General features: G+C 45.7%; 1 protein-coding gene across 3 annotated transcripts in view; it reads left to right on the forward strand.

Annotated features, from left to right (window-relative positions):
- The window catches only part of glra1 (glycine receptor, alpha 1), a 154990-nt gene that overhangs the window by 70302 nt on the left and 57701 nt on the right, over positions 1-26987 (forward strand). For all 3 annotated transcript variants that reach the window (XM_038796089.1, XM_038796091.1, XM_038796090.1), the window contains exons 4-5: positions 5471-5694; positions 12459-12541. In XM_038796089.1, coding sequence (XP_038652017.1) covers positions 5471-5694; positions 12459-12541 — 307 coding nt within the window. The remainder of the gene's footprint in view (positions 1-5470; positions 5695-12458; positions 12542-26987) is intronic.

Genomic DNA, 26987 nt, shown 5'->3' on the forward strand with positions numbered 1-26987 from the left:
ATTCTTTCATTCCTGACATACCTATAGAAAGCTTTAGGGTTATCCTTGATCCTCCCTGCCAAAGACTTCTCATGTCCTCGCTTGGCTCTCTCTTTAGAGCCTTCCTAGCTAACTTGTAACTCTCAAGCGACCCAACTGAACCATCACATCTCATCTTCACATAACCTCCTTCTTCCTCTTGACAAGTATTTCAACTCCTTTAGTAACCCATGGTTCCCTCGCTCGACCACTTCCTCCCTGCCTAACAGGTACATACTTATCAAGGACACGCAGTAGCTGTTCCTTGAAAATGCTCCACATTTCCATTGTGTCCATCCCCTGCAGTTTTCCTCTCCGGCCGATGCATCCTAAGTCTTGCCTCATCGCATCATAATTGCCTTTCCCCCAGCTATAACTCTTGCCCTGCGGTGTCTACCTATCCCTTTCCATCACTAAAGTAAACGTAATCGAATTGTGGTCACTATCACCAAAATGCTCACCTACCTCCAAATCTAACACCTGTCCTGGTTCATTACCCAGTTCCAAATCCAATAGGGCCTCGCCTCTTGTTGGCCTATCTACATACTGCATCGTTAATGTCATAAAGGGGCTGGTTTAGCTCAGTGGGCTAGACAGCTGGATTGTCATGCAGAACAAGGCCAGTAGCCGTGTACCAGCTGATAATTCTGAATTCTCCCTCTGTGTACCCGAACAGGCGCCGGAATGTGGTGACTAGGGGCTTCATTGCAATGTTAATGTAACCCTACTTGTGACAATAAAGGTTATTTATTTATTTATTTTATAAACCTGACCTGCCTGTATCTTACTCCCTTCATTGCTCTTCAAACTTGCTCAATTCACACGTTATTTATTCACCGTTAGCTATTTCTCATCCTTATAACCAAAGAATGATTAAACACTTTAATATAGAACAGAGCAGTCTGCTGTTCATGCTAATGTGTCAGGCTTCAAAGAACACTTGCCAATTAAAGTTGCACAGAACTGGCAGTCCAGTTTGGAAAAAAAGAAATCTGGAGTTACAACCAGTTCTCATTTAACGCGTTCTGTACTCAAGAGTAAATGAGACGCCAAAGTGAAGCTTCAGGATTCAGTGATGATCCATTGCAGATGAAACAATGGACAGAGGGTTCCCATCCTGCCCTTGGTGGGCTGGATGGCAGGCAGGAACGGAGAATCTAGCGAGAGCCAAGAAGTCAGAAACTTGCTGGCATAATATCACATTGCAATTATCCCAATGGCGGGTTATTGGCAGGTCAATCTTCCTGCTGGCTGATGGCGTGAACCCCATTTTCATTCATTTGCGCTTCATGAATGCTCATTAAAGTAGCTGCCCGCAGGTGTCCCGTCAAGCCTTTCAATCTTGCTTCACGCCAGCGCGAAATTACATCAGTCTGAAACCTGATTGATTAAGAGTGGCGTGCACATGGCAGACCTTGAGTTGAGTGCAACAAAGGCTTTCTGCCACCGTGCTGCACTGATCCTGATGCACTGTCCACCACTCTGCCGGGGCAGGCGGGTTCCTGTCCTCCATCCCCATGCCGAGCTGGTCTTCATTGACAGTACCGTACTGCTGGACTGATGGACTCTCCAATGTCACCAAGTCAGACCAGTACAGAGCCTGGGGTTTGGGAGCACAGGGGTCTCCTTGTCCCAGGTAGGGGCAGTACGGTAGTACAAGTGGATAGCACTGTGCCTTCACAGCGCCAGGGTCCCAGGTTCAATTCCCCGCTGGGTCACTGTCTGTGAGGAGTCTGCACGTTCTCCCCGTGTCTGTGCATAGCCCCACCCATGTATGGACAGCACCGCGCTGCTGGGCTCACAGAGTCACCGCAACAAAGGTCTGAAATTTGAACAGGGGGTGGAATGCGAGTTGAGAGTGGAACCTGATGAAGATAAAGGGGGGAAATCTGTAAGGAGATCTGTGCAAGAATTGGGAGGGAAGGGCGAGGGCTCACAATGGCAGGCAGAGGGGCAAGGAATAGGATAAAGAAGACGGAAAATGGAAGGATGAGGGAAGACTGAGAGGAGGGAAGTTAGACCCTGAAAAGCTCAGAAACAAGGATTACCACATAGTTAACTGGAAGAGGATGTACAAAGACTTCAGATGCGGTGGGTAAAGTCCCAAGTGAGGCATGGGCACTCTTGGCGTTTAGTGGGGGGGGGGGGGGGGGGGGGGCACGTTAATGAATCGAGGAATAGACTTCTTCAGCTTGCTAGTCTTTTCCCTCTGGATTACTGACATCCTGCACGGTCTGGTAAATACAGGTGGGCTGGAGAGAGTGGCATGAATGTGATGGACTGGTATTTAAATAGGGCACCGGAACATTTGAACCTGCCAGCTGATGGGCAGACGAATCAGCTGCAGGCCTACCCGGAGATGCGGAGGGGAACCTAACTGTGCATAATTAATGAGTTTCCAAGCACAGAATCCGGCCAGCACGATAGGCGCCACCAGAGCCACACCACCACCAACCACTTAGTCTGAAAAACGGAACATTCCAGCCAATAAATAGAAACTGAGGTGAATGCCTCCTGATGGGAAACTAGTAGATGCCATATTCAAATTTAAAAGCCTCGTCATTTTATTTGTTTTGTCTGATTTGCTTCCAATCTCATGTGGTTGTTATTTTAGTTAAAAGCCATATGGTGTTTGGGACAAACTTTGTGCCATCTCTCACACTTATCTTCCTCTTGTTCCCCTACCAATAAGATTGTGCTGTGCAAAGCCCCACCCATGTCTGTTTGATCTTCCCATAGCATTTTCATCACATCATTCTATCCAGCACTGTCAGAGGATATCCTAAGGACTGCCCTGCTCTTCCTAATCTTCTTACAGTTCATTACCTGTTCACTGAGTCCCAGGTAGGGGTAGCATGGTAGTACAAGTGGATAGCACTGTGCCTTCACAGTGCCAGGGTCCCAGGTTCAATTCCCCGCTGGGTCACTGTCTATGCGGAGTCTGCACGTTCTCCCCGTGTCTGCGTGGGTTTCCTCCGGGTGCTCCGGTTTCCTCCCACTGTCCAAAGACATGCAGGTCAGGTGGATTGGCCATGATAAGTTGCCCTTAGTGACCAAAAAGGTTAGGGGGGGTTTTTGGGTTACGGGGATAGGGTGAAGGTGAGAGCTTAAGTGGGTCGGTGTAGACTCGATGAGCCAGGTGGCCTCTTTCTGCACTGTATGTATGTTCTATGTACATACATTTGTACAGTATGTTCACTTACTCATTCCCGGTGTGGATATTTTACAGTGGTATATTTCATTGTATAGTATTTGCCTTTAATGATCTTGACATTCCTTTAACCAACTAACAACATAATCATTATAATCTATGGATTCAGTAAGAAATGCTCCAGTATTTTCCACTGCCATGAGAAAGATATGATTTGACCTTGACCAAATTGTAAACGCTTAACAGTGAAATGGCTACCAGTGCTGAATCTTCAAGCCTTCAAATTAAATGGGCTCCATTCCCCCAAATGTCTAAGATTTCCCTCCCTCACTGAGTCACCCTCTGGGATTTCCCTCTATAGCTGTTCTCTACTGGATAAAAGCTGCGGATGCTGGAATCTGAAACCAAAAGAGAAAATGCTAGAAAATCTCAGCAGGTCTGGCAGCATCTGTAGGGAGAGAAAAGAGCTAACGTTTCGAGTTCAGGGTCTGGGTGATCGCTTTGCTGAGCACCTTCGGTCTGTGTGCATTCAGAACCCCAACCTTCCCATTGCTTGCCATTTTAACACAAGACCCTGCTCCCGTGCCCATATGTCTGTCCATGGCCTGCTGCAATGTTCCAGTGAAGCTCAACGCAAACTGGAAGAACAACATTCCATCTTCCGGTTAGACACGCTACAGCCTTCCAGTTGTAACTTCGAATTCAACAACTTCAGATGATTAGCTCTACCCCACCTCAATCCCTTTGTTTTCATTCCATTTCTTTTAGACTGTCTTTTACATTTTAGTTCTTTCTTGTCTTTCTTTTTATATATATTTCCTCTCCCTATCTTGTCCCCCATCTCCTGACCTTTTCTCCGCTTTGTTTTCCCCCATCCCCCCTAAATCTGTCACAGCTTACCATCTGATTTTAGTTTCTCTTCTGTTTGGCCTTTCACACCTTTTATTTTCTCTGCGGGTTGCTATTAGCACTCATTTCCTTTGGTTTCCGTGGCCTTCCGCACTCTTTTTCCTTGGTTTCTGTGGCTATGACTCATCTTTCATTCCCCCACCCCACAGTATAAATATCCCCCACTTTCTATGTCTTTTAGCTTTGACAAAGGGTCATCTGGACTCAAAACGTTAGCTCTTTTCTCTCCCTACAGATGCTGCCAGACCTCCTGAGATTTTCCAGCATTTTCTCTTTTGGTTGCTAGTTTCTACACTGTTTCCAGTCTTCCATTGTCTTGTAAAAATAACTTTCCCCCGAATTTTCTTTTAAAACTCCCCTTACTGTTGTGACCAAGCAATATTCCATTTTCTCTAAATCCTTTATTTTCTTTTACACCCAATGAAAGTTAGTTTCAGAATCTCCTTCCACAGCACTACATAGTCTTCAGTCCATTCTTCCGTGCATTGCATTTTTTAATGCCCCAAATATGCACTCCATGTCTGTTTCAAACTGTTCTTCTATCCAGTCCATGTGCATTTCGACCCTCTTCTTCTTACCTACTTCAAACCATATCTGCACCTTCTATCAGACTCCTTCAAACTCTTTCATCCTTAATCTCTGTGTCAACCTCGTCTCGATGTTTACCCCCTCTCTTCCATATTGCCTACCTTTTCTTAATTGCTACAGCCTCCTGGCATCGTTCCTGCAATAATAGTGAATACTTTGGGAATATTCTATGATTTTGCAATGGGAGTTAAGCACTCCATTCTCTTTATACTACAAATGATCATTTAATCCTGTCCCAGCTTTGTAATGTTCTCTGTATGCACGGATGGTGGTGTCTTTGTGGGTGAAGTGATCAGTGAACATACGGCTTTGTAAATGAACAAAACTGTTTATTAACTAACTAAACACTAAAGGTTTTCTATGATATCTACTATGATTACAGTTGGAGACAATGGCAAAATGCAAACAACTATGATTAACTAGCATTAATTACTATTGACTAAGGAGCTACTCGATATGCCTGCAATCCATATTCTGCCTCACATGTGTCTGTGTTCCAGTAACATTCTCCTGTTGCCACGCCACCTGTGGTCGGATGCTAGAATTGTAATCTATGCACACAGGTACTATTGTTTATATACAGTTTGGACATTATATTAACTACAAGGATGATAGTTCACATACCATCACAAGTTTAGCAGAGGGAACAAGCTGAGAGGACACTTGAGGCAGTTATCAAAGGAAACATGGGGAGTGGGAAAATGGTTGGTGCATTTAAGCAGTCTTTCACTCTCATTTGCTGTGAACTGTTGCTCCCCTTCTGAGCTCATGTAAACAGCTCTATTTTTCTCTCTCCTCCTGCAGGATTATCGGCTAAATATTTTCCTACGACAACAATGGAATGATCCACGGCTATCTTACAGGGAGTTTCCTGATGACTCGTTGGATCTGGATCCATCTATGTTGGATTCAATTTGGAAACCAGATTTATTCTTTGCGAACGAGAAAGGTGCACATTTTCACGAAATTACCACAGACAACAAATTACTGCGAATTTTTAAAAATGGTAACGTCCTCTACAGTATCAGGTACGTGACAGTCATATGGAACTGGGTGAGGAGAGTATGTAGTAGGCTATTAAATGAGGGGTGATCATGGAGTATCCATCATAGAGTACACACGCAGCATTGGGTTCAACACCAGTATATGATGCTGGGTAAGGGACGGATTTTTAAAAAGACTTGCATTTATTTGGCTCTGTTCTTGACATCTCAAAACACTCAAAGACAATTAAGTACTTTTGAAATGTAGTCACTGTTATAATATAGGCAATGCATCAACCAGTTTGCGCACAGCAAACTCCCCCAGGCAGCGATGTGATATTGACCGAACAACCTTTGATTGAGCGATAAATATTGCTCAAGAAGCCAGGATTAATTCCCCAGCTTTCCATCAAAAGGTACCATGGGATCTCATCCATCAATATGGGGGCATCAATATCTCACCTCCAGCACTTTTCTCAGTGCTGTACTGGAATGCCGGTCTTGATTTTTTTCTGCTCAACTCCTGGAATGGGACTTAAACCGAGAGACTCAGAAGCAAAAGTGCTTCCAGCTGAGTCACTGGTGACATTGCATCAGTGAATCAGGAAAGGACTTGCAGGCAGTGTAGGATATCTGACATCTCACCAGCATCGAATAATACATACATTATTGTGTGTTTTGCGAAGAATACAAAGCAGGAGGCAGATATAAAATCATGAATTGAGAAGCAGATAAGCAGTACGGAATGTAGCATTGATTAAACATTCCTGTACAATGTTTAGTACGTGTCTGGAAGTATGTCTTTTAGACCAAAGACAATTGGAGGTTCTTTTATTCATCGTACCATCAATCTTTACTGATATAAATCGGTTTATATTTGAATGAGTCACAAGTCACCCTGGAAATTGGTGCTGCTATCTTGATTTCATTGTACCAGTCTCAGAGCAGAAGCAATGGTCAGTGCACAAATCCAATTTACAATGCAAGCTGGACTTGAACATTTCCCAGTAACAAAAGGCTTTTTGTTCTGAAATTGTAATCTTCTGTTCCTGTTGTTTTCAAGGAGTTAGTCTCCTTCATATCCCCTTGTTATATGCATATATCTTTGCTCACAGGCCAGTGAGATTCCAGTCGTAGTGTAGCACTGACGAGGGTGCAGCCATTACCCACACAGTACAAACATTCATACCGGAGTGTATGCCAAATTTTGAAACTTAAGCAGACCATTTAGGAACACTTCTAACTCAAATTGGTGTCATGTGGCACCCCATGTTGTATTGTGGATATCTCTATGCACATTCTCACACAGCACAGCTCAAAAATCAGATCGATGATGTGATTTACAAGCTATGTTATCATTGTTCTGTTAATGTACATCTAAAACTACTTCACATCCACGTCTGAAAGGAGAACAACATGGTCAATTTTAAATAATTGTAGCATTTATTTATGATATATGAAAGTAAATACACATTTTTAAGACTTGGATAGAAATTGAGTTGAGAAGGTTTTACTTGAGGAAACATGGGGCCAAATCTTCCAGTCTGCAGATCATCAGACACCAGGTCGATGACCAAAGATGTGCGTCAGCACCCTGAGGGAAGTTTGATGTGTGGACCTCCTTGGGAATTGCCCAGAAAGTTTCAACTGCTGAATTCCCCTGCTTCCCAGGACCCTCCACAAATATCTCCGACTCTGAGTTTGAGTCCAAAGCCTTGGGACATTTCTGTGGTAGTCACCCAGGAAATGTTTGACAGATTAAAACCTAGCCTAACATATGGGTGATTACTCAACTCCCAATCAACTGCCATGACTACCTCCAAATCCCCCCCAATCCGACTTGACTACCCTCCCAACAACTCACTCCTTCCTACTCCAACCGGACTACACCTTAACCCAACTACACCCAACCACCACCCAAATACTCTCCCGACCACCCAACTACACCCCAAAGAGAGCCAAATATACCCCCCCCCCCGACTCAGTTACCCACTCACCCCACCTATTTACTTACCCACCTGACCTGCTTAACCACTGTGCAACTCATCCCCTCCCTACATTAACCATTTACTCCTTACCCACCTCCTGCACCATGCCACTTATCCACCTCACCACTCACCTATCTACCCATCCACACACTCACCCATTCATCCACTCACACATTCACTGACATTCAAACTGGACCTTCCTTACCAAATGGCAACTAATGCTGTAAAAGTCCGGGCCGCAGTTTTGTGATCCTGAATAAAAACCTACAATATGCAAGAGACTGCGTGCAGCTCGAAAGGGGAACCTGGGCTCATGCCAAGCGATAATTGTATGCGTCTACTTGGGAATTATTTTGAATCAATTCCTTTCTAATCCTAAAACTTGCCAGAGATCTATTAGTTTGTTACCTGTGTCCTACAGCTTTATATGTTCATAAATAATCTGTTTTCATCTCCAGCTGAAAGGGATACTATCAGTATAACCCAAGAGTCAGGTCGCTATCTGACTGCTGAGCACACGAAGCTAAGAAGTATAAGACCCTCTACAGAAAGACCGTTCACACCATTTCAGCTTTGTAGCAGCTAAAGTTTAAGATCAGTCCAGCATGAAGCTGGGGTTGAAAAGTGCAGCTGCTGCTCTACTCCCCAATTCTCCTAACATTTAAAAATAATCGCTGGGTGAGCCAATATTTAAGCCCGTGTCCTCAGCATGGACTCCTGCTTTGCATTCCACATCTAAATGGGGCCTATATTAACCATTTCCGCACACAATTTTGTCTTCATTTTGCCAACACAAATGAGTTCAATTCCCTTCGAAGCTCTGAAGCAATTTCTTTTTGAATATTTTCCAACACAGCAAATGGTTTTCACCGATGACCTTTGCAAGGTGAAGAATAACTTCTGCTGGCCTGTAGTCAAATGCCCTTGATATGCGTGCCAGAATTTGATTAGCCATATTGGCAACAGATGGCTAGATGCAATTGACTGGATGCTTTCAGTGAATGATCATAAATCACGTAAAAAGATTCCATATTTTCACACTTTTTCTTGTAGACATCAATATGGACCTAATGCATTGTAAAGTTTTAGTGATATAATTTCAGAGGAAAATGTTCGCACAGTAGATATGTTACTGGAGGCTCGCACTAATGATCTATAGAAATTAGTTAAAATCCCGCAAGCAGCTGGAGAATTTAAATTCTGTTAATTAAGTAAATAAATCTGAAATATCAAGCTAACAGCAGTAATGTTGACAGCGTAATATTCAGATGTTGTAACAGTCTATCTGGTCCACGAAAGTCCTTCAGGGAAGGGAACCGAACACAGGACGAGAGTACGGTCAACACTTTGTTGCCTTCAGAAATGACCTAGCCAGCGTGTAAATTGTACCAAATCACTACAATAAGAATAATATCGGACAACCAGCCCAGCATCAACTTAAGCATCAGATTTCAATTGAGGAAGAGCCCAGTTGACCCTACGCCTGGAGACTTCTTCCAAAATTGGGACGCTGATCTACCTATTAGTTATGCAACAGCCTAACATGGATGAGCTCACAGAATGTGACCGACTTCCCAGACTCGTCCATGACCAGCACCTTTAGTGGACAGGTTTTGTCTAACTGGTGGTGGCATGGTGGGTTACAATCAAGAAGGGGTGGCCTTTGGAGCTCTCAACATTGATTTGGACCCCACAAAGCCCATGGTTTCAGACCAATCAGGGAAAAGGAAACCTCCTGATTACTAACTAACACCATCCCTCAGATGGTGAATCTGTACACCTCCATGTTGAACACTATTTGGATGAAGCTCTGAGTACAACAAAGGAACAGAATGTACTTGGGGCTGGTTTAGCACATTGGGCTAAATCGCTGGCTTTTAAAGCAGACCAAGGCAGGCCAGCAGCATGGTTCAATTCCCGTACCAGCCTCCCCGAACAGGCGCCGGAATGTGGCGACTAGGGGCTTTTCACAGTAACTTCATTGAAGCCTACTCGTGACAATAAGCGATTTTCATTTGGCAGGGAACTCCAACGTCTATCCCTAAAAGTGGTTTTGTAGCTTCATGAGCTGGCTGAGTCCTGGAGGACATATCTTCTAGATTAGTCGGGGGATTTGAGGAGAGAACTAAGTGTAGGATGCTGGGAGCCACCAGGCACCCCTAATAATGAGATGCCAACCTTGTGAAAGTGCAATTCAGGATCTCACACATGCTAGAAAGTAGAAAGATCATGCAACAGATAGAGCTAAGTGATCACACAAATAATGGATCAAATCAAAGCTCTGAAAACCTACCACAGTCAGTCATTTATGGTGACAGACAATGAAACAAGTAAGGGGAAGAGGAGGTTGGATGAATACCCCATTCTTACTAATGGTGGAACCCAGCATGCGAGTGCAAAAAACAAGGCTGAAGTGGTTGCAACCAGCTTCAGCCAGAAGTGCTGATTGGATGATACGTCTCGGCCTTCTGAGGCCCTCACCATCAGAGAAATCAGTCATCAGTCAATTTGATTCACTTTTGTGATATCAAGGAACAGCTGAGTGCACTGACTACCACATCCTGGCTGTAGTGCAGTGGACTTATGTCTACTGCATTCCTAGCCAACCTATTCCAATTAAGATACAACACCTAACAGTGGGCAATTGTCCAGATATGCCCTGTCCACAAAAAGCAGGACAAATCCAATTTCCATCAGCCGACTCTCACTCAGAGGCAAAATAAAGGAAGGAGGTTATTGACACTGCTATCAAATGACACCTACTCAGCAATAGTATGATCACCGAGGCTTAGCCTGTTTGTGCCAGAACCGCCCAGCTCCAGATCTCATTGCAGGCTTGGTCTAAACTTAGGCAAATGAGCCGAAATTCAGTGGTGAGGTGATAGTGGCTGCACTTAGCATCAAGGCAACATTTGACCCTATGTAACATGAAGGAGTCCTGGCAAAATTTAATTGTATGGGCATCAGGGGCACCCAGCACAAAGGAAGGTGGTTGTTGATGTGGGAGACAATAATCTCAGCTCAAGAACATAGCTGCAAGAGTTCTTCAGGGTGGTGTGCCAGGCTTAACATCTTTAGCTGCTTCACTGATTCTCTTCCCTCCATCAAGGTCAGAAATATTCACTGATGATTGCACAATGTTCCACTCAATTTGCAACTCCTCATATACTGCCCATATGCAGCAGAGTTGTGAGCAACATTTAGGCTTGGGCTGATAAGTGGCAAGAAACATTCGCACAAATGTTCTTCTACAATAAAAGATAATCAAACTACCATCCCTTGACACCCAGTCACATTATCATCACCAAATCGCCGACCAATCAGCACCTAGAGTCGACATAGATCAAGAACTTAACTGGACAAGCCACAGGAATACTGTGACAAGAGAAGGTCAAAAGTTGAGTATTCTGGAATTAGTGACACATCTCCTGATTCCCCAAAGCCCCTCCACGACCTACAAGGTACAAGTCAGGAGTGTAATGGAACACTGTCCACTTGGTTGGAGGATTACAGCTCCAACAGCCCTCATGGAGCTCAACACCAATGAGGGCAAAGGCAGTCCACTTGAAACATCCACTCCCCTGTCCACTGGTTCACCGTGGCTGCAGAGTGGAAGCTGCAACAACTTGTCAAAGCTTCCTCGCTAGCACTCCTAACTCGTGACCTCCACTGCCTGGAAGGATAAGGGCATCCAGTGCATGACACCATCACCACCTTCAAGGCACCCTACAGGTTACACATCAGCCTAGCTTGGAAATATTTAGCAGTTCCTTTATGGGACAGTGTCAAAATAATAGAACTCCCTCCCTAACATTGGGGGAGTACCTTCACCACGTGGACTAGAAAGGTTGAAGAAAGTGGCTCACCACTGCGTTCCCTAAGGCAGTTAGGGATAAGCAATTAGGACTGGCCTTGCCAGTAACACCCACATTCCATGAATTAATAAAAAGAAAGTGTTAATGTAGATGGTGCCTTTAGTGTGCTGGTTCATATGCGGGAGAGGAGAAAGAATGACAATACTTTGTAATTGAAAGGGAATCATAGTTGCCTATGGAGCAATGATAGATACAACTAACAGTGGGGTCATCACATTGATTATGAGATTATTGCATTAAACAACGGCAGGCTGAGAAATTATTCTCACTGCCTCTGTGTTAGATAGTACGCAAATATGTGATCACTTACAGTAGGCAGTTGATTGAACTAATGTTTGCAGTGATCACAGTGATTGGTAGAAAAAGGAACTCAGTGGGGAATGATTAGCTCATTGAAAGGAGAAATTAATGCATTAGCTAGTGGGGGAATTAATAGCAGTGGTCATGGGGAGAGCGCTCAAAGTAGCTGGCATGACATGACCACAATAAGTGCGGGGAGAAGATTGAATTATCACAGTAACCAGCTCTATGCCACACATTCATCAGTTTAAGTTACAATCAACCATAGATCAATTTACCATCTGCTGTTTTCATTAAGAAGTACAGATAACTTTACTTTCTATCGTCAATGCGGAGCACACTAAAGATTCCATTCCTCTGTGTCATTGCCTCAGCATTCCACGAAAACCTCATACTATCATCTAGAAATAATTGTAGAAATAACTTGAAGTGTAGTGTTCGTCCGAATGGATTAGAAAATTGTCCAACATTACACATTTGAAGAATGTTGCATTCACTTATGTCATTACCTTTAGCTCAGTGAATTTAACAGTTAAGATTTAGTTTCACATGTGTAGAATTAGGTTAGTCCCAAGTCATACAGAGCTTAGGCCACTTATATTGGCCTCTGTACCCAATGTAAAAATAATTATTTACTTCTTATCAGGTTAACACTGAGCCTTGCCTGTCCCATGGATTTGAAGAATTTCCCAATGGATGTGCAAACATGTATAATGCAACTTGAAAGCTGTAAGTATCTTTTATTTATTAGATCATTTTTGGATATCAAGGTCAAAAATTAACAATCAAAAAAAGTGATTTTTCTCAATACACGCCTTAATAGATGTCTGTCACTTGACAATTGCTAACTCCTATACTCTGAACTTAAAAGCCCTTTGCTAAATGTATCATTTTGGTTTTACTGCACGTGACCAAATTTATTGGTAATATTGCTGTATTTCATTTCTATATTCTGGGGTAGTTCAGTTTTGCGGTAGATCTGGGATGATTGAGGCCAAAATTATTTCTAGGATGTTCTCTGCCGTGTCTCTTCCAGACCATTTTCCCTTTGTGTAGGGCAGGCCCAATTGCAAAAAATGGGTTCAGCCACATGCAGAATTCAAGAGGGAATTAGTGACATCTGCCAAGCTTCCACCCTTTTCTCTGTTTAAATTCTCTGGCAAGATTGCCAGGCATATTGCACTCAAATTTCAGGTACTTAGGTGTGTACAAAATAGTTTGATTGACAAGGGGCCTGTGCAATTGTTCTCAAAGCGATGTCAATGACCAAGAGCAACTTCACAAACGTTCGAGAAAAGTCATTGGCGACTTGAGGAAAACCTAAATTATCAAGAGATCTGGACATCTTTTAACATGTAGAGAGAGAAGAGAAGCCTTCTTTTTCTGAATCCAGCTTCCAACAGTGGAAACAGAAAGTAAAACTCAGAGCCACAGCCCAGCTCCCAGCTCAAACCGAAAGTAAAACCCAGAGCCACAGCCCAGTTGCACCCACACAATGACATCACTGAAGCCATGTCATAATGCAGACATTTTTTAAAGGGACACTGGCATGACACTGTGTTGTGAAGAATACACAAAGGATGGGAATGGTTTGATTAAGGACTGGGGTCACATATAAAAATAATCCTCTGCACCTGATGGACACCACGGGGCCGTATCGACCCTTTCAATTACGTTTTGGTTAATGTTTTAAGTTTGATTTGCAATTATTTTTGTGTAAGGCAGTATCCCTTTAAGGGGCTGCTCCTTTAATTTGTCCTTTATCTTGCTTGATTTAACTTAACTGGTTAATGATTGTCTTTCAAAATAGGAGTATAAAGTGAGCCCCCGGCTTGGTGGGAATATTTTGATTTTTAACAGTATCAAAATACATAGGACAACACAATGAGGGTGCCAATCACTTGGCACCAAGGACACACTCCCCCTCCCCCCCCCCCCCCCCCCACCCACTCTTCCCCTGACCTACATCAGCAGAAAGGTTACTAGCCCAGCCCACCAGAAAGGCTGCTCCAACACAGAGCACAGTGGAGGAAAGAGAGAAAAACATTCCACCCCTCCCAAAAAAGGCACAGTTCAGTCCAGAACAAGTCCCACGCATTTCAAACAAACCCAAATACGGAGCAACCAGCGAAGGTAAACACAAACGGGACAAGGAGACACCTGGCCTGGTGGGCACTGTGGGGCAGAGGTGATTCATTGACCCATTTAATCACATTTTGTTTTGAAGTGCTTTGCAAGTCTGCCTCATTTCACATTACCAAATCCGGAATTGCCTGTTCCCTAATGGGCTCTGCCACAAGCTGCTCCAAAAAAACATCCTGCAGAAATTCCACATTCCTTGGGATCCACTACCAACTGATTTTCCCAGTTGTTATCTCTGGGTTGTTGCCCGTGCCACGTGATAGTGAGATGAGGAATAGGGAGAGAGAGCAATTAAACATGTGGCTACAGGGATGGTGCAGGCGGGAGGGATTCAGATTTCTGGATAACTGGGGCTCTTTCTGGGGAAGGTGGGACCTCTATAGACAGGATGGTCTACATCTGAACCTGAGGGGCACCAATATCCTGGGGGGGAGATTTGTTAGTGCTCTTTGGGGGGGTTTAAACTAATTCAGCAGGGGCATGGGAACCTGGATTGTAGTTTTGGGGTACGGGAGATTGAGAGTATAGAGGTCAGGAGCACAGATTTGACTTCGCAGGAGGGTGCCAGTGTTCAGGTAGGTGGTTTGAAGTGTGTCTACTTCAATGCCAGGAGTATACGAAATAAGGTTGGGGAACTGGCAGCATGGGTTGGTACCTGGGACTTCGATGTTGTGGCCATTTCAGAGACATGGATAGAGCAGGGACAGGAATGGTTGTTGCAGGTTCCGGGGTTTAGGTGTTTTAGTAAGCTCAGAGAAGGGGGCAAAAGAGGGGGAGGTGTGGCGCTGCTAGTCAAGGACAGTATTACGGTGGCGGAAAGGATGCTAGATGGGGACTCTTCTTCCGAGGTAGTATGGGCTGAGGTTAGAAACAGGAAAGGAGAGGTCACCCTGTTGGGAGTTTTCTATAGGCCACCTAATAGTTCTAGGGATGTAGAGGAAAGGATGGCGAAGATGATTCTGGAAAAGAGCGAAAGTAACAGGGTAGTTGTTATGGGAGACTTTAACTTTCCAAATATTGACTGGAAAAGATATAGTTCGAGTACATTAGATGGGTCATTCTTTGTACAATGTGTGCAGGAGGGTTTCCTGACACAATATGTTGACAGGCCAACAAGAGGCGAGGCCACATTGGATTTGGTTTTGGGTAATGAACCAGGCCAGGTGTTAGATCTGGAGGTAGGTGAGCACTTTGGAAACAGTGACCACAATTCGGTGACCTTTACGTTAGTGATGGAAAGGGATAAGTATACCCCGCAGGGCAAGAGTTATAGCTGGGGGAAGGGCAATTATGATGCCATTAGACATGACTTAGGATGTGTTGGTTGGAGAAGTAGGCTGCAAGGGTTGGGCACACTGGATATGTGGAGCTTGTTCAAGGAACAGCTATTGCATGTTCTTGATAAGTACGTACCAGTCAGGCAGGGAGGAAGGGGTCGAGCGAGGGAACCGTGGTTTACCAAAGAAGTGGAATCTCTTGTTAAGAGGAAGAAGGAGGCCTATGTGAAGATGAGGCATGAAGTTTCAGTTGGGGCGCTTGATAGTTACAAGGAAGCGAGGAAGGATCTAAAGAGAGAGCTGAGACGAGCAAGGAGGGGACATGAGAAGTCTTTGGCAGGTAGGATCAAGGAAAACCCAAAAGCTTTCTATAGGTATGTCAGGAATAAAAGAATGACTAGGGTAAGAGTAGGGCCAGTCAAGGACAGTGGTGGGAAGTTGTGTGTGGAGGCTGAGGAGACAAGCGAGATACTAAATGAATACTTTTCGTCAGTATTCACTCAAGAAAAAGATAATATTGTGGAGGAGAATGCTGAGACCCAGGCTATTAGAATAGATGGCATTGAGGTGCGTAGGGAAGAAGTGTTGGCAATTCTGGACAAGGTGAAAATAGATAAGTCCCCAGGGCCGGATGGGATTTATCCTAGGATTCTCTGGGAAGCCAGGGAAGAGATTGCTGAGCCTTTGGCTTTGATTTTTAGGTCATCATTGGCTACAGGAATAGTGCCAGAGGACTGGAGGATAGCAAATGTGGTCCCTTTGTTCAAGAAGGGGAGTAGAGATAACCCCGGTAACTATAGGCCGGTGAGCCTAACGTCTGTGGTGGGTAAAGTCTTGGAGAGGATTATAAAAGATACGATTTATAATCATCTAGATAGGAATAATATGATTAGGGACAGTCAGCATGGTTTTGTGAAGGGTAGGTCATGCCTCACAAACCTTATCGAGTTCTTTGAGAAGGTGACTGAACAGGTAGACGAGGGTAGAGCAGTTGATGTGGTGTATATGGATTTCAGTAAAGCGTTTGATAAGGTTCCCCACGGTCGGCTATTGCAGAAAATACGAAGGCTGGGGATTGAGGGTGATTTAGAGATGTGGATCAGAAATTGGCTAGTTGAAAGAAGACAGAGAGTGGTAGTTGATGGGAAATGTTCAGAATGGAGTTCAGTTACGAGTGGCGTACCACAAGGATCTGTTCTGGGGCCGTTGCTGTTTGTCATTTTTATAAATGACCTAGAGGAGGGCGCAGAAGGATGGGTGAGTAAATTTGCAGACGACACTAAAGTCGGTGGAGTTGTAGACAGTGCGGAAGGATGTTGCAGGTTACAGAGGGACATAGATAAGCTGCAGAGCTGGGCTGAGAGGTGGCAAATGGAGTTTAATGTGGAGAAGTGTGAGGTGATTCACTTTGGAAAGAATAACAGAAATGTGGAATATTTGGCTAATGGTAAAATTCTTGGCAGTGTGGATGAGCAGAGGGATCTCGGTGTCCATGTACATAGATCCCTGAAAGTTGCCACCCAGGTTGATAGGGTTGTGAAGAAGGCCTATGGTGTGTTGGCCTTTATTGGTAGAGGGATTGAGTTCCGGAGCCATGAGGTCATGTTGCAGTTGTACAAAACTCTAGTACGGCCGCATTTGGAGTATTGCGTACAGTTCTGGTCGCCTCATTATAGGAAGGACGTGGAAGCTTTGGAACGGGTGCAGAGGAGATTTACCAGGATGTTGCCTGGTATGGAGGGAAAATCTTATGAGGAAAGGCTGATGGACTTGAGGTTGTTTTCGTTAGAGAGAAGAAGGTTAAGAGGTGACTTAATAGAGGCATACAAAATGATCAGAGGGTTAGATAGGGTGGACAGCGAGAGCCTTCTCCCGCGGATGGAGGTGGCTAGCACGAGGGGACATAGCCTTAAATTGAGGGGTAATAGATATAGGACAGAGGTCAGAGGTGGGTTTTTTACGCAAAGAGTGGTGAGGCCGTGGAATGCCCTACCTGCAACAGTAGTGAACTCGCCAACATTGAGGGCATTTAAAAATTTATTGGATAAGCATATGGATGATAAGGGCATAGTGTAGGTTAGATGGCCTTTAGATTTTTTTTTCCATGTCGGTGCAACATCGAGGGCCGAAGGGCCTGTACTGCGCTGTATCGTTCTATGTTCTATGTCTGCATATTGAAGAACCCCATTATTATTGCAATATTGAGTTTCTTGTATTCCTTTTCTATCGCCTGATTTATTTTCTGCCCCACAACCTGACTACTGCGAGGGGACCTGTACATAACTCCCATCAGGGTCTTTTTCCCTTTGTGATTCCTCGACTCTACCCACACAGATTCTATGGCCGGGATTCTCCAATCCCGCGGAACAAGTTCTGACGTGGCACCAACCACTCTGGCATCAACGGTCCCTGATAATGAGGAATGCTCCCCTTCCTAGGGGGCTAGGTCGGCGCTGGAGTGGTCCCCGCAGCTTCAGCCGGCGCGGAACGGCCAACGCGAGTTCACGCATGCACGCTGCGGCCGGCGTGATTCTGCGCATGCGCAGAACGGCCGGCGTGATTCTGCGCATGCGCGGGGGTTCACTTCTCTGCGCCAGCCTCTGGGCAATATGGTAGAGCCCGATAGGGCCCGGCGCGGAGGAACAGAGACCCCCACAGAACCAGCCCACCCGCGGATCGGTAGGCCCCGATCGCGGGCCAAGCCATTCTCCCAACATTTAAACTGTCTAACCCCCCGCCCCCCCCCAATAATCTTATGTTTCAGTCATATCACCTCTCATTTTTCTGAGCTCCAAGGAGTACAGACCCAATCTATGCAATCTTTCCTCATATGCCAGTGCCTCCATGCCCGGGATCATCCTAGTAAACCTCCTCTGTACTGCCTCCAATGATAATATATCTTTCCCTGAGGAATTGTGCCGCTGCAGAGAGTTTATTTGTTTTTGGTGCTATAGGAAGAGCCATATCCAGGCATGTTGCCATGCTTGTCAAAATGCGGCAGTTAAATAAAAATGAAGAAAACCATAGCTCCCGTGAACAAAGTGGAGAGGAATTCAGATGAAGAACCTGAAACAAATAGATTAAACATAGTGAGAGTGAGCAAAACAGCCCTAATTGCGAGAGTCCTCACAGTAAATGGAAGACCAGTAAAGATGGAGGTTGCCAACGGGATGTCGGCTACAGTTGTGGGTGAACAAACATTGAAAGCTCTTCGAGGACGTGTTCAGCCTTTAAACTTGATTAAGACAACAGAAAAATTAGCGACACATATGGGAACACCCTAAAAGATTGGGGAACAACCATGACTCCAGTATCATATCAGCAACAAGATGCCGAGTTATCTATGACCATTGTCGAAGGACATCAACCAAGTCCGATGGGGCAGGATTGGTTACGACAAATCAAGTTGAACTGGTTAGAAATTTTTCAAATCTCGGTTAGGGTCATTCAAAAAGTCCCACTGTATAGTTTTCAGAATGGGCAGCCCCCATCATCCCTGGGTTAAAGCCGAACTGCTCCGTTATGATATGCGGGGACTACAAGCTTAGAATCAACCAAGCAGCCCAAGTGTTTAAATACAGAATTCCACAAACTGAAGACCTTTATGCAAAGTTGGCAGAGAACCTCACATACACTAAACTCGACCTCAGTCATGTTTACCTGCAGCGAGAACTGGATGACGATTCCCAAAAGTTTGCAATGATTAACAAGCTTAAAGGCCTGTTTCAATACACCAGATTACCTTTTGGCATCTCCTTAGCCTGTGCGATATTCCAGCGCAGAATGGAGAATCTGCTTCAGGGTATCCCAAAGGTTGTGGTCTACCTGGATGACATCCTAGTAACAGGAACATAACATGAGGAGAACCTGGCAAGCTCAGAAGAGGTGTTGAGTGCAATGATCTATATCTCGGCAAGCCAATGAAGGATTAATTATTACATCTCTGTGTAATTCAAACATTAGAGGGCACCACTCAGTCTCAGTATATAAATCAGACCTCAGGGAATGCTGGGTAGTTAGGTAGTTAGCAAAGGGGAAAGCCTGAGAACAGCACGAGGAGTAGATTAGATTTCAGAAAGTTAACATGAGGATATTATTAGTGACTACTAGATTACTGATTACTGCCAGACAGATTCAATATTACTTTATTATTAACTGTAGCTCAGTAGCGTGTGCGCACTTCATTTAATTTATCGTTATCCAATAAATTAGTTTTGTTTCAGTCTAATGATTGGTGGATTCTTTGTCATCAACCCAACGGACCATTCTTGATCAAAAGACAAAGAACAACCCCATATTACTACCAAGGGTAATATAACATTGAGAAGATTCAGAAAGGTGGCAATCCGACAGAAACATGAGACGTGCACATTCCAAGCGAGTGAGGTCACTTGCCTGGGGTTCAAAATGAACTCTAAAGGTCTGTACCCACTTGAAGATAAGGTGAGAGCCATAATAGAAATTCCAGCACCTAAGAATGTGGCAGAATTAGAGTCCTTCTCGGGATGGTAAACAACTATCATCATTTTATTCCCAACCTAGTAACAACATTGGCACCACTACAATACTCTTGGGAAAACACCATTGGTAGCATTGGAAGGAACCACAGGAGCAAGTCTTGCAACATGTTAAGCTGGTCATCCAGTCATCGAGCTGATTGGTTAATTTTAACCAGAGAAAACCCATCATTCTGACCTGTGATGATTCGCCATAGGGCATAAGGGTAGTTCTATCTCAAACAATGGAGGATGGTTCAGAGATGCCAATTGTCTTCGCTTCTAAAACACTTTCTGATGCTGAGTGTAAATTCACACAAATTAAGGAGGAAGACCTTGCCATAATGTATGGCAATAAGAAATTCCACCAGTATGTTTACGGGCGATGTTTTGCAATAGTAACAGACCACAAGTCCCTGCTGGGGCTCCTACATGCCGATAAGCCAATGACGCCAATCGCCCTTGCCAGAGTTCGACAATGGGCTTTGTTGTTGGCGGTCTATAACTACGTCTTTCAGCATAGGCCAGGTACACAGATTTTGAATGCTGATGTGTTGAGTCGATTCCCACTTCCAAAGAACCTGACACTCCACTGTTACCTCAAGAAATTGTCTTGGCATTGAACTTTCTGGACACCTTGCCAGTTTCGTCCTGCCAAAAAGAATTGGACACAATGTGACCCAGTCTTGTCCAAAGTGAAATGCATGGTCTTAACCAGATGGTACCAGTTAGCAACTCAAGACTGGGCATCCATGAGGCGCTGTGGGCCGTCAGCAGCAGCAGAATTGTATTCAACCACAATCTGCAACCTCATGGCCCGGCATATCCCCCACTCTACCATTACCACCGAGCTAGGGAATCAACCCTGGTTCAATGAAGAATGCAGGAGAGCCTCCAGGAGCAACACCAGCATACCAAAAAATGAGGTATAGACCTGATGAAGCTACAAAACTGGACTAATTGTGTGCAAACAGCATAAGCAGTAACTAATAGACACAGCTAAGCGATTCCACAACCAACACATCAGATGTAAGATCTGCAATCCTGCCACATCCAGCCCGTGAATGGTGGTGGACAATTAAACAACTCACTGGAGGAGGAGGCTCCACAAATATCCCCATCTTCAATGATGGAGGAGCCCAGCACAAATGTGCAAAAGGCAAGGCTGAGACATTCGCAACAATCTTCAGCCAAATGTGCCGAGTGGATGATCCATCTCGGTCTCCTCCAGAGGTTCCCACCAGCACGGATGTCAGTCTTCTGCCAATACGATTCACTCCACGTGATATCAAGAAATGGCTGAAGGTGCTGGATGCTGCAAAGGCTGGGGGCCCTGATAATATTCCGGCAATAGTACTGAAGACTTGTGCTCCAGAACTTGCCATACCTCTTGCCAAGCTGTTACAGCTACAAAACTGGCTCTACTCAGCAATGTGGAAAATGACCAGGCATGTCCTGTACATAAGAAACAGGTCAAATCCAACCTAGCCAATTACCACCCTATCAGTCTGCTCTCCAACATCAGCAAAGTGATGGAAGGAGTCACCAACAGTGCTATGAAGTGGCACTTAACGGCAATAACATGCTCATGGACGCTCAGTTTGGGTTCCACCAGGGTCACTCAGCTACTGACCTCATTACAACCTTGGTTCAAACATGGAGAAAAGACTTGAATGCCAGAGGTGAGGTGAGAATGAATGCCTTTGACATCAAGGCAGCATTTGAGCAAGTATGGCATGAAGGAGCCCTAGCTAAACTGGAGTCAATGGGAATTAGAGGGAAAACTCTCCATTGGTTGCAGTCATCCATGGCACAAAGGAGGGTGGTTGTGGCGGATGGAGGTCAATCATTTCTGCTCCAGGACATCACTGCAGGAGATCCTCAGGGTAATGTCCGAGGCCCAACCACCTTCAGCTGCTTTATCAATGACCTCCCTTCAATCATAAGATCAGAAGTTGGAATTTTTGTAGATGATGCACAATGTTCAGCATCATTCGCGACTCCTCAGATAATGAAGCAATCCATGTCCAAATGCAGCAATACCTGGACAATATCCAGGCTTGGGCTGACAAGTGGCAAGTTACATTCACGCCACACAAGTGCCCGGCTATGACTATCTCCTACAAGAGAGGATATAACCACCTCCCCTTGACATTCAGTGGCATTATCATCGCTGAATCCGCCACAATCAACATCCTGGGGGTTACCATTGATCAGAAACTGAACTGGACTAGCCACATCAATACTAGCCACCAGGGTAGGTCAAATGCTAAGCTACAGTGAATAACTCACCTAAGCCTGTCCACCATCTACGAAGCACAAGTCAGGAGTGTATTGGAATAGTCTCCACTTGCCTGGTGAGTGCCGCTCCAACAACACTCAAGAAGCTTAACACCATCCAGGAGAAAACAACCCGCTTGATTGCTCCTCCTTCCACAAACATTCAAACCCTCCACCACCAGAGATCAGTGGCAGCCGTGTGTACCGTCTACAAGATGCACTGCAGTAACTCACCAAGGTTCCTGAGACATTACCTTCCAAATCCCGATCACTACCATCTAGAAAGACAAGAGCAGCAGATACCTGGGAACCCCACCACCTGGAGGTTCCCCTCCAAGTCACTCACCACCCAGACTTGGAAATATATCGCCGGTCCTTCGCTGTCACTGGGACAGCACATCACAGTGGATGTACCTACACTTCAAGGACTGCAGCGGTTCCAGAAGGCTGCTCACCACCAGCTTCTGAAGGGCAACTAGGGGTGGGCAATAAATGCTGGCCTAACGAGCGACGCCCACATCCCGTAAATTAATTTTTTTTAAAACAATAAATCTGACCAATTAAGACCGTACCTTATTCAAAAGGATTAACTCAGTTGTGAGGATGGCGTGAAACACTGAATGATCGCGAATGGCAATACCCCAGCCTGACAGCCGTAGTTGCAATAATTGCAAAGCGCCCATCCAGGTCAGACAAAAATTAAAATGCTCGCTCACAGCTACAGTTGGTGGCCTGGCATATGTTGCGCCAGTGCAACCTTGCCAGACACAGCAGATACTGACCCCTACAGCCAACCTCTAACCTTGGGAGTAACCTGGACGGCCATTGACAAGGGTGCATGTGGACTTCGCTGGTCCCTTCATGGTGAAGATGTTCCTCGATTTGGTTGATGCTCATTCAAAATGGTTGAAGGTTCATGACATGGGAACGACAACTTTGGCGGCCATAGTAGAGGCTTTGCGGCAGGTGTTTGCTACGGATGCCCCCCCCCCCAAAGTAATAGTGTCAGACACGGCAGTCCCTTCACTGGTCAGGACTTTCAGCATTTTGGCCGAATGAATGCCATTCATCATATTGGAACAACCCTCATCTCCCCACCTCAAATAGGTTTGCGAGAAAGCTGTGCAAACATTCAAGGCAGCTATAAAGCAGCAGTCCAGCAAATCACTACGCCTCAGGTTGACCAACTTTCTTCATCTTATAATACAAGCCCCCATGCCACTACTGGCTTCACCCTGGCAGAATTACTTACGGGCCATTGTCTGAGGTCCCGTTTGGACTTGGCTTTACCAAATTTGGCAGATACGGTGGAGGCACGACAGTCCTCCCAGAAGAAGCAACACACTTCATGAAAAAGGGACAAATCATTCCAAATGAATGGCCTGGTCCTCATCAGAAACTTTGGTGGATTTGAACAGCAATATCGGAACGGTTGAAGCCGGCAGGCAGCACTAATGTTCCTGTGGGGGAGCTGGAACAAATAGAATCCAGGAGTCTTGAGGTGACCCCATTGTTGATGCAGGAACAAGCAACAGAAGGAAATACCCTGTTGGGTTGGTTATATCTCAGGGACATTCTGCTAAGGATGACAACAGCATTACCTCCGAGTTGGAGGAGCCAGTTGGGAGATTCAGGCCATCGACTCAGAAATCTCCCAATAGGTTAACGCTGTGATGGACTGTTTGGACTCTCTTCCCTTTTGGTTTCCTCTGCCTTATATTGTATATTGTTATTGTGTATATCTTGTTTGTATACACGTTACTGACTGAGAGAGGGGGAAGGATATGATAATGCAACTTCATTAAGGGGCATGCCCACGCGGATACACGTGATTGGCTTGGGGCGTAACGCGCGGGAGCGTGTGAACCCTGACCAATGAGCAAAAAGTGCAGGGCCAAGGCAGTGGGATTCTGCTCAAGGTGAACCTGGGAGCCAAAGGGCCTCAGTGCCTGTATATATGTTACCTTTGTTAGTTGTCAATAAACACTTTGTACTTCCTTGCTACCATCTATCTGATATTGCCTACAACCACCACAGGGTGATTATGGGTTTGAAAGCTCATGTTGGGGTTAAATATAACACCAAGGTTGTGAACAGACTGTTGCCGGGAAGAGGGTTGGAGTCACATGCTAGGGAACAGAGTTTGGAGCAAGAACTGAAAATAATGGCTTCAATCTTTTCAATATATAATTGGAGACGATTTCTGCTCATCCTGTATTGGATTTCTAATAATCTAGCAAAGTGGTGGAGTGGAGAGATGCGGTGGTGATGTAGAGCTGGGTGTCAACTGCACACATGTGCAAACTAATCCAGTGCTTTTTGGTGATGTCTCTGAGGGGTAGCATGTAGATAAAAAATAAGAGGGGACCAGGGATTGATCCCTTGGGGATACCAGATTGAGCAGGGGGAGAAGCCATTGTAAGTGATTCTTACAAAGAATGGAACCAGGTGAGAGTAGCCACAGCCAGTTGGTTAACATGGGCATTTATTGTCCATCCCTAGTTATCCTCTGGTTTGATACGACTGAGTAACTTGCTTGGTCACTTCAGAGGGCAGTTTAAGATCATAAGACATAGGAGCAGAAGTGGGACATTCGGCTTATTGAGTCGGCTCCACCATTCAATGAGATCATGACTGATCTGGGCCGGGGTTCTCCCCTACCCGGCGGGGCGGGGGGCCCCGGCATAGCGGAGTGGCGCACCTTTAGGGGCTAGGCCCGCGCCGGAGTGGTTGGCGCCACGCCGACTGGCGACAAAACTGACGCCAACGGCCTTTGACGCCCGCCGCCCAGCGTCGGGGCTAGCCGAAAGGCCTTCGCCGATTCGCACATGCACCGGTGCGTCAGCTGCCGCTGACGTCACCACCGGTGCATGCGTGGTAGGGGGGTTCTCTTCCGCCTCCGCCATGGTGGAGGCCGTGGCGGTGGTGGAAGAAAAGGAGTGCCCCCACGGCACTGGCCCGCCGGCCGATCGGTGGGCCCCAATCGCGGGCCAGGCCACCGTGGGGTCATCCCCTCAGGGTCCGATCGCCCCGCGCCCCCCCCCCCCCAGGACCCCGGGGCCCGCTCGCGCCGCCAATCCCGCCGCCACCAGAGGTGGTTGAAACCACGGTGGCAGGATTGGCCTCTCAGCGGCGGGACTTCAGCCCATCGTGGGCCGGAAAATCACCGCAGGGGACACGCCGATCGGCACGGGGGCCCGCCGATCAGCATGGTGCAATTCCCATCCCCGCCAATTCCCAGGTGGCAGAGAATTCCGGCCACGGCGGGGGCGGGATTTACGCTGGCCCCGGGCGATTCTCCGACCCTGCGGGGGGTTGGAGAATTTCGCCCCGATGTGATAATCCTCAACTCCATTTTACCACCTGAAATGAAATGAAATGAAATGAAAATCGCTTATTGTCACGAGTAGGCTTCAATGAAGTTACTGTGAAAAGCCCCTAGTCGCCACATTCCGGCGCCTGTCCGGGGAGGCTGGTACGGGAATCGAACCGTGCTGCTGGCCTGCTTGGTCTGCTTTAAAAGCCAGTGATTTAGCCCTGTGAGCCAAACCAGCCCCTGATCTCCAATAACCCTTGATTTCCTTACTGATTAAAATAAGTCTAGTGTCAGCCATGTTGGTGAGCAAAGTCACATATTGATGAGAATAGCAGATTCTCTTCCCTGAAGGACATTCATGAATCAACTAAGTTTTGGTGACAATCTGAAATTTGATAGATACTTTTACTGATACAGCACCAGCTTTTTATTTGAGTGAACATTCTGGGAAAGTTATCCCTACTCATTTTTCTCTTTTTTTTGTTCAAGCGGTCAGCTCAGGTGGGAGAAGCGGTGTGTAGCCCCCTCCCTGGTTGCACTGCTGGCTTTTCCCGCCAAATTTTTGGCAGTCCCCGGGGCTGTACTTACCAGTGCCCTCCAGCAGATTCTGCTCGGCAGTACTTTGTTTCCTATAGGGAACACCAGCAGTCTGACGTCATGCTGTCAGTGGGATGTGGGGGGAGTGGGGGGGTCATTTGTATGTGGGGTCGGGGGGGGGGGGGGGTGATTTATTCAGCAGGGAGGCATTCTCATTCTATTTAAATAAATTCAAATGGGGTTCTGTTTCTAATAACTCATCAGGAAGATGGTAACGCAGGTGAATTTATTGACAAATTTACAAGTAGATGCTTTGCAAAGCATCTCACCCCCAGTTAGATATCACCAGGCCCTGAGTTGGGCCTGCTTTTACCCCCTACCTTAACAAGCTCCAGGCGGCTTGCCTCCAACCCCCCCCCCCCCCCCCCCCCACCAACCTGGGGAGCTCGTACTCCACGGGTCCCACAGTGAGATCAATGGTTGTTTCCCCATGGTCTTCCTGGAGGCTATAACACCATCATTACATGGTGGGTACCCAATTATGACAATAGCAAAGGGCAGGGGACAATCGAACGGTGAAATCCTGCTGGTATAAAAGCCGTTTTTGGACTCTCCCTCTATTCTCCACCCCCTTCGACATTCCTGCACATTCCTCCTCCCCCACCCTCAGTGCTGCAGTAAAACGCCAGCCTTGAATTTTGAGCTCAAGCCCTATTGCAACTTATTCCACCGATGCATGGAGACCAAAAAAAATGAATACTAGTTTTGAACAAAGTCAGAAATGTACAGCTCCCTCACAGGATTCAGCTGCAGCACTGCAGATTCAATTCAAGGAATGACTGGAACATGGGATGAATAATGCATGGGGCGGCTTGCATTATTTCGTCTTGCTTATGGACACAAATATTATTCTGCCATATTTGCAGCATGATTGAAACTCTGCCCATGACAATTTTTGATGTACAAACCTAAATTTGCAATGATTTCCAAAGCTGTTGTCTACAGTCAAAGTGTAGGATTGTAGCTGGACTAAACAGAGAAATCACACCACAACTTCACCATCGTTGGTCACATATCTTAAAATTAATGTTAATTAGTCTACATGACTCACATCTGATGTTGAATTC

Source organism: Scyliorhinus canicula, chromosome 4 (assembly GCF_902713615.1).
Source record: "Scyliorhinus canicula chromosome 4, sScyCan1.1, whole genome shotgun sequence".
NCBI classification, from domain to species: domain Eukaryota; kingdom Metazoa; phylum Chordata; class Chondrichthyes; order Carcharhiniformes; family Scyliorhinidae; genus Scyliorhinus; species Scyliorhinus canicula.